Raw genomic sequence first — 10,922 nt, forward strand, 5'->3', positions numbered from 1 at the left:
GTATGAAGATAAATTGCAGATTGGTCCCTGTGCCCAAGAAATCATCTTTCCCAACTGACCCGACTTGACCCGACCCGTTAACAATATTTTAATAAATATTTCTAAAAAGTTCTAAAATTATAAGAAATATTTAAATTAATAAATAAGAGTGAAATTTATTATTAATAATAAATACTAAATTCATTAAATGAAATTTAATTTTATATATGAAAAATAGTTTAATTTTTTTAAAAAAATATTAAAGAAGCGGCAAGATAAACAGGTAAGAAACAACACCTAACTCAATGAAACTAACTCTCTTTTTAGGTCCCAGTGGCAACTAACGTAAATATTGTCCTTATCCAATGTCAAATCATTATCCAATCCATGCGTAATAAATCCCCCAGTCGAAGCCCACATTGAACCATCTCATTCGCCGAACACAGTCGTAGTTCAAATCCTCCCTCCAAACACCTTCCACTTCCAACCACTGATTCGAATGCACCGTCGCTAATCTCCGGCGACGCCTCAAGATGAATCTGGCCGCCGTCGAAGCTCCATTACTAGTTCTCTTACTTCTTGCTGCAGCGCTGCGGTGGCCGCTCGCCGGAGCGCGGCTCCTAGTGGAGATGACGGTGGTCCAAAACGCCTCTTCCATCGGCGCCTGTAAGTGAAAAAGATTCGTCTCCTTTTCTTTCCGTCTCTAATTTGGCATTTGATCGGATTTTGTTTTTGTATTTGGATTAGTCTGTTTAGACGGAAGCTTGCCGGCGTATCACCTGGACAGAGGATTCGGCGCCGGCGCGGGAAACTGGCTTCTACAGTTCGAGGTGAATAATTTCTCCGCTCTTTACTCTAATTTTATTGTTTATTCCTCTTCTTGAGAATTATAATTAATTCGGCCTGGTCCAATGAGTACACGACACGTTTGACCCCTATCTGGCATAATCATTAACCCCTCCCAGAGAATCGAAATTCGAAATTCAAATCGACGTTTTAATTGATAATATAATGTTTGATTAAGTTTAATTAATTCACAACTGACATAAGATAAATATATATTTTGTCTTGTGGTAATACTCTTTTAGTTTGTTTAATTGACTTCTTACCTTATTTTAATATCAATAAATTATTATTATTTTGTGGATTATAAGTATACCGGTTTATTATGCCAATTTTATACCAGCGATTATAAGTTTTACAGAAATTGTGTCTGTTCTCTGAGACCAGTACGACATCGTTTATGAGATTTGTGTGCACAGTGTTCTATGTCGTGTTGGGACTATTGTCCGTATTTCCATATGTTGCATATTTAAATCCCATGTTTGGTGGGTCTAATTTTATTGCTATTTAACCCCCAAATTAGATTGAATTTACATGGAATTGTTGACTAAATATGGTGTTATTGAGAGAGGAATGAGTAATGTTGACGAAAGTTAGAATTGAATGATAGGGTGGTGGGTGGTGCAACGATGTAAAGTCTTGTTTGGAGAGAGCGAATAGCCGAAGAGGATCAACGCGTTTGATGAACAAATGGGAAGACTTCTCTGGCATCCTCTCCAACAACGCCTCCCTTAACCCAGGTATAATTTCTTTTAATCATGCCTCTGAGGACATTTTGGATAATTTAGAAAAGAAACAGGGTAGATTTGAAAATTTTGGTGGGGTAAGGAGGGGAAAGTGAAATTCATGACCAGAACATGTCCCACGTTCTGGTAAATTAGGGGGGCGGTCTGTGTCTTGTCTGCAGGCTTCACGTGAATGAATTATTTGTGGCAAAGCTGACAGCTATTCCATTATACGACCTAAACTAGAGTTGTTGCCTCAAAAGTCCAACTTAGGTTCCACCCTTCATATTAAGTTTCCATTATGTTTCTATAAAGATTCGACATCGACACAAAACAACACAAACTACAAGTTGGTCTGTAAAAAAGTCCATATAATATAAGAAAAAAAAAACAATAAAATGTTAATTCAAGTATCTATTGATACTGACATTGACATTTTATCGATATTTTTATGAACATGATGAGATATCAACGTTTTAAACATTGGGTTTGCGCGACAGCTTTCAAATTGTTCTTTAATTAAAGAAGCATGAGCCTTATTAATCCTTTTGTGATCTTGGTGGTCTCTTTGGAGCAGATTTTTATAATTGGAACCGTGTGAAACTCAGGTACTGTGATGGAGCCTCGTTTGGAGGAAATGCCTTGTTTGACGATGGGGTAATTTTCTGTCTTTTTTTTTTTTATTATTTTATATTTAAATGCAAAAATAAATATAAATTAGCGAAAAAATATCTAGCTAATTTTCTTTTCCAATAATTTTGGCGATTTATAGCTGATTTTAGATTGAATCAAGTGAATGACTAGGAACCAATAATAAAGGTTGAATTTTTGAAAATTTAGGGTTTAAATTGAAATTTTGATATTCCCGGAAACCATATCTGTCTAATCTCAGCCGCTTTCAAAAACACAGACATCGCTGCTTTATTTCAAAGGGCAAAAGATATGGGAATCCATCATTCTTGAGCTTCTACCAAAAGGGTTGGGGACAGCAAGGAAGGTACGAATATATATATAAATTAATAGTGCTACTATTTCATGTCTTGATTTGACCTCTAAATTATCATTTGGTTTCCTGTGTGGTGTGATTAATTGCATCAGATTCCTTCCCAACAAGGAAAAGTAATTTTCCAAATGCTAGAGAATTGAAGCTTGACTGTTTTGTTGGCGTTTCTGCAGGCTCTGCTCTCTGGTTGCTCTGCTGGAGGTCTAGCAACTTTTCTGCATTGTGAGAATTTCTCCAAGTATTTGCCAAGGAATGCCAGTGTCAAATGCTTGAGTGATGCTGGATTTTTTCTTGACTTGTGAGTTCTTTTCTTTTTCCTTAAACCATTTTGAAAGTTCATGTAAATTTCCCATGAAAACAAAAGGGATTAGCGATATTTCTTGTGGAATTACCTGTTTGGTTTCTCCATATTCACAGAAGGGATATAGGTTTAAATCACACCATGAGGAACTTCTATAGGGATCTTGTGGCTCTGCAGGTACATTTCCCATCAATATCAACACAATTCAATGCTCTTATATACATATTGTATGAGTATTATTATTAGTATTAGTTTAGCTTTTGGAAAAATTAAATATGAAAAGAGATGAAAGTAGTGTTGTGTGTGTGTTCTGAACATAAAATAATGTGGTGCAAGGTGTGGATGACAGGGGATGCAGCAAAATCTGAATGAAGACTGCACAGCCGCCTCGTACTTTCCAGAATTGGTACTTGTTCTTTATTTTACCCACCACAATCTGGATATCACTTTATTTTGTTCTAACTCTTCTGAACTTGATAATCTGCAGTGTATATTCCCTCAATATTCCTTGAAGTACATAACAACACCATTTTTCGTTCTGAATTCAGCCTACGATGTTTTCCAAGTAAGGAAAAAAGTGCTTGTAAAAGTCATTTCAAATAAGTTCGTAAGGATCATATCTAATTTGAAGTGATTTGAATCAATCAGTTCCATCACGGATTGGTGCCACCATCTGCTGATTTACGTGGGCATTGGAACCACTGCAAACTCAACCCAGCAGAATGTAGTGAACAACAGATTCAGGTACTGCAAGGTACTCACCACATTCCCCATTTTCCCTATTTTAATTACCACAAACAAATTTAGTTTTCAAGTTCAGTTTACAAGCTTATTAATTGGTTTGATTTTCTTAAATTTAAATCTTTAGGTCTAAGAATCAGTATGCTTTCTGCATTAAGATTATTCTATGAATATTCAAGCAGAGGAGGAATGTTCATAAATTCATGCTTTGCTCACTGCCAAAGTGAGTCACAAGACACATGGTTTGGAGAGGACTCCCCAACAATAGATGACAAGGTATTCCCTTCGTAATCACAATATACTTAGAATATCTCCGAACATTTGATTTTGTGTCTAATAAGTCTCTAACTTTAAAAAGTATCATTCACGTCGGTACGAATACAATATAAAATCAACGAATCTGGGGTTATATTTTGCAGACAATAGCAGAAGCAGTTGGAGATTGGTACTTTAGCAGGAGGAACACAAAGGAGATTGACTGTGCTTATCCATGCGACTCAACTTGCCATAATATTATACCATGAACAACTCTGCTATCATTATTTTTCTCATTCGTATTCATTTTTATATATATATTGTTCATGCTAATTTCTTCACAGGGAAGGAGACGCACAGAAGCTACCAATACACGTACACACACGAATTTATAGCACACAATATTATTTCAAAAGAAAATTGATTTTTTTTGTTCTTGGAGTTACATGTAGCATCATTCAAATTCAAATTATACATTTGGTTGTTATGTCATATTCCATTTGTTTGTATTTTGTTTTCTGCATTCCTGTGTGTAGTACCATCGAAATTTCATATAGACTGGACAATGGGTAGGTCTTAAATTTATAAATAAAAGAAAAAATGATAAACATCTCGATTGGAGTAAACCTTTTCGGAGAAATTAGAAGAAATATTAGGAGGATCCATTTCGGTTCAAATTTGAATGAAGTCTTTACGGCATTCCTTCTTAATCTTAATCTTAGTTCAATATTTGTATGAGTGAAATCGATATATGTGTAGGCCTAATTGATTTATTAGCATCCAATATGCAAATTATTACTTAATTACTAATTTTACAAAGTTTGGAAAGAGAATTAGTTATCAAATTTGCCTAAAACTCCAACCACACATAAAACATGAGCGCTCAAAGAGTAACAGATATAAGGTAGCTAGTGGGACAAAACAAGCCCACTTGCCTATCTCTTCTTCTATAAATAACCTATTAAGACGGTGCTAATTAAAATATATATTCTCCACGAGCATTTTTTTATATAATCTTACGACATTTTTTTTCCATTTTTTAGGGTGAACCTTACTGCTGGTGGAGAGTTCCAAAGGGATCGCATTGATCCAATGATTATCTCGCTCACGATGTTGGAGTCGATTCCCGATCGTTTATTGGATCGTGCGATCCCTTAGGAACCATCCATCAATAGCTCTAATACTCGTGTTGCTAATCTGATGAATTCCGCAGGTATGACAAACTAGTTCTTGTTTTTCTATAAATATGTTCTTGGTATTGGGCTGGCTGGGCCGAAGGCCAGTGTTACAAGGGGTTGCTGGGCTGCGCTGGCTTGAATGGGCCGGAAATAATATTTATGTATAAAATAAAATTTATGCATTCCCCTCCGATTCGAACCCATGACATGGATGATCTTTGATTTAATTTAACGACAATTAGTTCTAATTTAGTAACATCCTTATCTCTTGGATTTGAACTAAGAGTCTCATACTTGTTTACTATTTTTTTCTTTTCAATTTTCATTCTCAATAAATAAAAAATAAAAAAATCACAATTATACTAATAATCACATTAATATTAAAGTACTAAAGTATTTGGCATCATAATTAAGTTAGTTAGGTTAGTAGATTAATTAGAATGAAAGATTAGGCAAATTTTGAATTAGCGGTGTAAAAGTCTCCCAATATTTGAAAATCAGACATGTTAAAAGAAGTGTTTCCTAAAAAAAGAAGGAAAAAAAACACGTTGAGGATGAGGTGGCAATGCAATTACTTTTAATAACTATAAAAAGCTAATAAATTCCCCAACGAATGGGAAGAAATTAAATTTTAATTAAAAGTCCAAATTGGAAGTTTCAAATGTCGCCCATGGCAGCCTCATTTTAATGGGTTTCCCCGTAATCAGTGGAGATGATTTTTTTTTTTTTGTCAGATTAAATTTAAAGTTTTAAAATTTAAATTTATGTTAGTATGGTTACATGAACACAACCTCCACAGTAGTATTATATTTTCCACATTGAGCATAAACTCTCGGAGCTGATACCAATAGTATTATAATTATGGGTCGAATATTATTGTTTTTATTAAGATATTTTTGAAAATTGGACATTGGTAGAAAAGTTTGGTGAGATACACAGTACTTTTAATTGACTAAGTAGAAAAAGTTAAGAAAATTTGTTATTGAATTTGGCCTTCAAACCAAAGTGTTTGGTCCTTTATTACTTTCCTAACAAAGCCAACAAAATTTTGTTTCATTTAATTTAGTTTTCCAATTAGTACATCTTCCTTTTGATTTTTCTCTCACAATTATTCATTCAAACTTTCATAACACCTTTCATTTCATGCAAACTTTACAAAATTAAATTTTATAAATTTCTTATAACTTGTCGTTCATTATTTGCCTAACTTTATATGCTTTTAAAATGAAGTTGAGTTGATGAGTCGTGCATGAAGCATGCTTAAAACTCTAACTCCGATTACGTGCTACAATTATTTTTGTTATTTCCATTTAATTTGTTTGGAGAAGGAAGAAATTTCTTGAATAATTCTTATAATATAATAACTTTTCGTTACCTATGTCTTAATTATTGTTTTAGTTAAGAAATGTATATAAAAACCCGTTAAAATAATTGTATCTTAATTACTAATTATAATATAAAAAGTAAAATATGAAGAAATATAGTATAATTATCGGTAACGAGTTCATCGAATCAAGATAATTAAAAAAAAATCAAATTTGATTAATAATTGAAATATTTATATATATTTATTTTATTTTTGTTTTAAGATCTCTGAGCTCAAGCTAGCTAGATAAATAAGATAGCGAAATTCAGTTCAATAATGTTATATTGGAGAGAGGGTAAAGCTAACCACTTTAATATAAGAATGGAACTCATATATAAAACGAATTTCTCGTGTTTCTCGTGAATCTGTTCAACCTGAGACAGCAATAGGAGTCAATGATCGAGACCTGAAAGACTTCCCGTCCCCACCCAAAAAAAGAAAAAAAAAATTGGCGCCATTAATGGTGGCGTCATTGAGGTTAGTTAAGGTAGCAACATTGTGGATGGCTGTGGCCATGAAAGCCTCCTTTTTGACCATTTTCATGGTTTCCCACATCCATTGATTACTATATGGTTTGAACATTAATTCCGTTCATTAATTAACCAAATTTAATACAACAAAATTGGAGAGAACAGTCCAAGTTCAAGTAGTTGTATGTCGTCTTTTTGGAAAATTAAATTAAATTATTTTCTTTTCTTGTTTTTAATTTCCCAAATCTCATCTATAAAAACCCCCCATTGTTCTTGAATCCCCCAAGCACTCTGCCCCCATAAGAACTCCATTGATGCTATTTTCAAGCTTTCCCAACATGGATTCTTCAAAATTGAGCTTCACCCACCTTCCAATCCTTGCCCTTCTCATCGCTCTCCCCTTCCAAACATCACTAGGAAGCAGCAGCAGCAGCAGCAGCAGCAGCAGCAGCATGATAAAGTGCGAGGCTTTGGAGAAAAGCAGGTGCGCATTTGCAGTGTCGTGGTCGGGAAAGCGGTGCGTGCTTGAAAAGACAGTGAAGCGCAGTGGAGAAGAAGCATTCACGTGTCGGACGTCGGAGATCGAGGCCGACCAATTACAGAACATCGTTGAAACAGAGCAGTGCATCGAAGGCTGTGGCCTCGACAGGAACACCCTCGGTATCTCCTCTGACTCCCTTCTCGACACGCGCTTCACTCGCGACCTCTGTTCCTCTCGCTGCTACAATCATTGCTCTAACGTTGTCGACCTCTTCTTCAACCTCGCCGCCGGTGAAGGTGACTCGTAATTTCCGTTTTAGCAAGGACTTTGTGAATGGTAGTTTGACATTTTGCGTGTTTATTGGGCAGGCGTTTTTCTTCCGAAGCTTTGTGAAGCTCAAGGAGGAAATGTGAGAAGAGGAATGTCGGAGATTAGAAGCTCTGGGATTGTGGCGGCGGGACCCGTTCAGCCAGTGTCTCTGTCAACTGCGCCAGGGCCAGTTCAGGCCATGTCTCTGTCGGTTGCTCCAGCAGTCGCGCCGGCCGTGAATGGAGCTTGATCGGAGGAAGGAGAAAGAAATAAATAATGAAACAGGATCGTATTAGGTAGTTTTTAGGCAGAATTAATATAAAATTACTGTGTTATATAGCATTAGTGTGAGCGTGTTTCTCCTTTTTACTGTTGTAATGGAATTCAGATAGTAATAAAAATTTAAACTTTCATTTCAATCATCCTAGAAAATATGAGAATTTTAATCTGGCCTCAATTAATTTAATTTATGAATAATCAATTAATTTAATTTATGAATAATCGTAAGTTTATAATAAAAGAATAATCTATCTATTCAGATATTCTGAGAAACACAAATCAAAGCTATAAGATGCCGTAAGTGAATAATATCATTCATATTATCACTAACTTTCATTCTAAAATAGTAGTAACTGGCCGTAAATATTGTTTTTTATGAACTTTCAGTTCAAATATGAGAAGTTTCTACATTTCTTTAGCAACCGAGATGTGATATCATAATCCTACAAAAACCATATTTTAACATAAGAATAATAATGGGTTTTACCTACACTAACAATTAAAGTAATTTTAATTTTTTTTTTCTTAGTTTAAATATATTTTAAAAGGTTTAAAGGTGATATTTTAAACAAGACACTAACTAGCAAAACAAAGGGTAAATATGTAATTTTATTTTTATTTTTATGACAGAATTAAAAGTAATGTTAAAGCTTTTGAAGTTTGCAAATCACATAAACCTCGCCGCCACTCGGTTCGTTGAAAAACCTCATCGGGATTTCGCCGGAGCCTTCACCTTCCGATCGTGAAGGACCCTTTTTCAGGTGAAGATGGTGAGCCAAAGGCAAAGACTTGCCCGGAAAAAGTACAGAGAAGAACACCCGGAACTGTTTCCGGAAGCAGAGCCAACGCCACCTAAAGACCCCGACAAGAAGAAGAAGAAGAAGAGTAAATTCAAGCGCAAAAAGGCAGAATCGAACTCAACCAGAGACCCAAATAAACCCCACAAGAAGGGTTTTAAGAAACACCCTCTTAGAGTGCCTGGGATGAAACCTGGAGAAAGCTGCTTCATCTGCAAAGCCAAAGACCACATTGCTAAGCTTTGCCCCGAAAAGGCTCAATGGGAGAAGAACAAGGTTTGTTTTTCCGTTAATCCCTTCGTGTTTCTGGTGTTCCACTGTTCACCGAGTTTATGGAAATCTTGCTCATAGAATAGGGTTCTCTTTCCAAAGCTATCACTGTAATGAATGTGGTGTTCGTGACATTGGTTAGGATTGGATTTTCCTCTCCTATTTGATGCATACTTCTTAGCTTAGTTATGCCAATGCTAAGGCTTCTTCCATCAACTATTGTCACTTTGTAATGATAATCTTGTGGGAAAGTGGAAGGTTTGGAATCAATGAATTTCTTAAGACAAACATGGGGATATGCCTTCAAAGTAGTATGGATGAACATCCAGTCCTGCCTTTATGCCTTATACTAGCATTTAAGGTTGTTTCTGTTCATAACTCAAGATAATTGTGATTTCAACTCCACGTTGATTACTTAAACAATTTCCATAAGTTAAGAAAAACTATGATTCTTTTAGGTATATTAGCTTGCTTTTGCATATCATTACTGGACATTAATGCAAAGTACTTGTGATAGTGTCATGCTGAAGGGAGTCTTATGTCCTGTCATTTGGCATTCTCAGATATGCTTGCTTTGCCGGAGACGAGGGCACAGCCTCAAAAATTGCCCAGACAAAAATGAAAGGACTGTGGATAAGAAGTTATGCTATAACTGTGGTGAAACAGGACATTCATTGGCTAATTGTCCACAGCCTCTTCAAGATGGTAACTTTTATTACAATTCAAACTCATATTCACTGGAGTTCTTATGGGGTTTTCTTCTTCTAAACTATATGTCTCGTTATCTTGGAACTGTAGGAGGAACTAAATTCGCCAGTTGTTTTATTTGTAACGAAAGTGGACACTTAAGCAAAAACTGTCCGAAGAACACTCATGGGATCTACCCTAAGGTATTTGCTGTAATGAATTCTAGGTTGTCCCTCGGTTTCCTCGTATCATACAATTTTAAGGATGCCCTCCTATGATGTTCTGCAGGGAGGTTGTTGTAAAACTTGTGGGGAAGTCACACATTTAGCTAAGGATTGTCCAAACAAAGCCACCCAATTTTCTGGTGGGGCTTATGATGGTAACAGATGTAAGTTTCCAAATTTGTTTCTATTTTTTCATTTTTTGTGTGTTAGACATAGAAACCATTTTGAATCATCTCCATTTTGACTGAGATACGAGGGTTAGACATAGAAACCATGACCTTTGATCATATTATTTCATCCACTCAAGGTCAAGCCTGCATGGATGAGTATCAAATAACAGTGATATGATGATCTGCATTCATTTTCTAGGATTTTGTAGGACAACCATGTTGATCAAAGTAAATGATTTTGAATCTTCCAAAGTTCTTCGTTAGTTCTTGTTTGTGTATCGAGTACCTTTCTGGGAATTTCATGAACACACAAAAAAGAGATGTTTCGATCAAAACTGCCACTGTGGAAAGCTGTTCTTTTCAGGATTGACAAACATCTTGTAAAACGATCTATTATAATATCTTCATAGAAACATAATGTTATGAGTTAATCATTCCTTCATTTTTCTCGTCTCAGCATCTGGATACGTGGAAATGCGTAGACGACTGGAGACGAGGCGTGTGAGCGGTGATGATCTTGAGGATGATTTCAACATGGATGAAGATCATTTGCAGATGAAAGATGCAAAAGTGGAAAAGAAAAAGGGTCCCAAAGTTGTGAAGTTCATGGATTGAATTGAATGATAGCATAGATAGCTGTATGAGAAAAAGTGGGTAGTTTTGGAACATCACCCATTATTTACAACATTAATTGGTCAAATTTGAAGTAAATATGAGAGACATTTGTGTCTAAAATTGATGTAGTTTGGTAAAATTAAGGAGGTTTGTTATGTTGTGGAGCTTTGTTTAAGGAAGAGACGTGGATGAGGACATAATCAGCCATAGAAAACAATTGTGAGCCAAA

At 35.5% G+C, this 10,922-nt stretch overlaps 3 protein-coding genes across 3 annotated transcripts; all 3 read left to right on the top strand.

The window, feature by feature from the left end:
- The first annotated feature begins 395 nt into the window (after positions 1-395).
- Positions 396-4,356, top strand: LOC111809810 (Pectinacetylesterase family protein). The gene is made up of 12 exons (XM_023696240.2): positions 396-645; positions 727-809; positions 1,433-1,562; positions 2,125-2,204; positions 2,458-2,544; positions 2,724-2,848; positions 2,968-3,028; positions 3,201-3,257; positions 3,339-3,416; positions 3,500-3,605; positions 3,720-3,868; positions 4,012-4,356. Exons 1-12 carry the CDS (start codon positions 513-515, stop codon positions 4,114-4,116), a joined length of 1,194 nt encoding a protein of 397 aa, XP_023552008.1. The 5' UTR covers positions 396-512; the 3' UTR covers positions 4,117-4,356.
- A 2,765-nt stretch (positions 4,357-7,121) lies between these two features.
- LOC111810680 (PAR1 protein) lies at positions 7,122-8,070 on the top strand. Its single transcript, XM_023697425.2, has 2 exons — positions 7,122-7,638; positions 7,711-8,070. The coding sequence occupies exons 1-2, from the start codon at positions 7,176-7,178 to the stop codon at positions 7,899-7,901; spliced, it is 654 nt and encodes a 217-aa protein (XP_023553193.2). The 5' UTR covers positions 7,122-7,175; the 3' UTR covers positions 7,902-8,070.
- Positions 8,071-8,582: 512 nt separating this feature from the next.
- Positions 8,583-10,916, top strand: LOC111810346 (VASCULAR-RELATED NAC-DOMAIN 6). Its single transcript, XM_087117737.1, has 5 exons — positions 8,583-9,003; positions 9,561-9,702; positions 9,796-9,887; positions 9,973-10,072; positions 10,536-10,916. The coding sequence occupies exons 1-5, from the start codon at positions 8,698-8,700 to the stop codon at positions 10,691-10,693; spliced, it is 798 nt and encodes a 265-aa protein (XP_086973863.1). The 5' UTR covers positions 8,583-8,697; the 3' UTR covers positions 10,694-10,916.
- Positions 10,917-10,922: the final 6 nt, after the last annotated feature.

The sequence above is a fragment of the Cucurbita pepo genome, chromosome 14 (assembly GCF_057944985.1).
Source record: "Cucurbita pepo subsp. pepo isolate OVF chromosome 14, ASM5794498v1, whole genome shotgun sequence".
Taxonomy (NCBI): domain Eukaryota; kingdom Viridiplantae; phylum Streptophyta; class Magnoliopsida; order Cucurbitales; family Cucurbitaceae; genus Cucurbita; species Cucurbita pepo.

What these genes read in the sequence shown, in the direction of transcription:
- LOC111810680 (XM_023697425.2), top strand. Translation starts at nt 7,176, where the DNA reads ATGCTATTTTCAAGCTTTCCCAACATGGATTCTTCAAAATTGAGCTTC. An exon ending in CAACCTCGCCGCCGGTGAAG is followed by an intron (nt 7,639 to 7,710) that starts GTGACTCGTAAT and finishes TTTATTGGGCAG; the next exon opens with GCGTTTTTCTTCCGAAGCTT.
- LOC111809810 (XM_023696240.2), top strand. Translation starts at nt 513, where the DNA reads ATGAATCTGGCCGCCGTCGAAGCTCCATTACTAGTTCTCTTACTTCTT. An exon ending in CAACGCCTCCCTTAACCCAG is followed by an intron (nt 1,563 to 2,124) that starts GTATAATTTCTT and finishes TCTTTGGAGCAG; the next exon opens with ATTTTTATAATTGGAACCGT. An exon ending in GCTGGATTTTTTCTTGACTT is followed by an intron (nt 2,849 to 2,967) that starts GTGAGTTCTTTT and finishes CCATATTCACAG; the next exon opens with AAGGGATATAGGTTTAAATC.
- LOC111810346 (XM_087117737.1), top strand. Translation starts at nt 8,698, where the DNA reads ATGGTGAGCCAAAGGCAAAGACTTGCCCGGAAAAAGTACAGAGAAGAA. An exon ending in TCCACAGCCTCTTCAAGATG is followed by an intron (nt 9,703 to 9,795) that starts GTAACTTTTATT and finishes TTGGAACTGTAG; the next exon opens with GAGGAACTAAATTCGCCAGT. An exon ending in CTCATGGGATCTACCCTAAG is followed by an intron (nt 9,888 to 9,972) that starts GTATTTGCTGTA and finishes GATGTTCTGCAG; the next exon opens with GGAGGTTGTTGTAAAACTTG.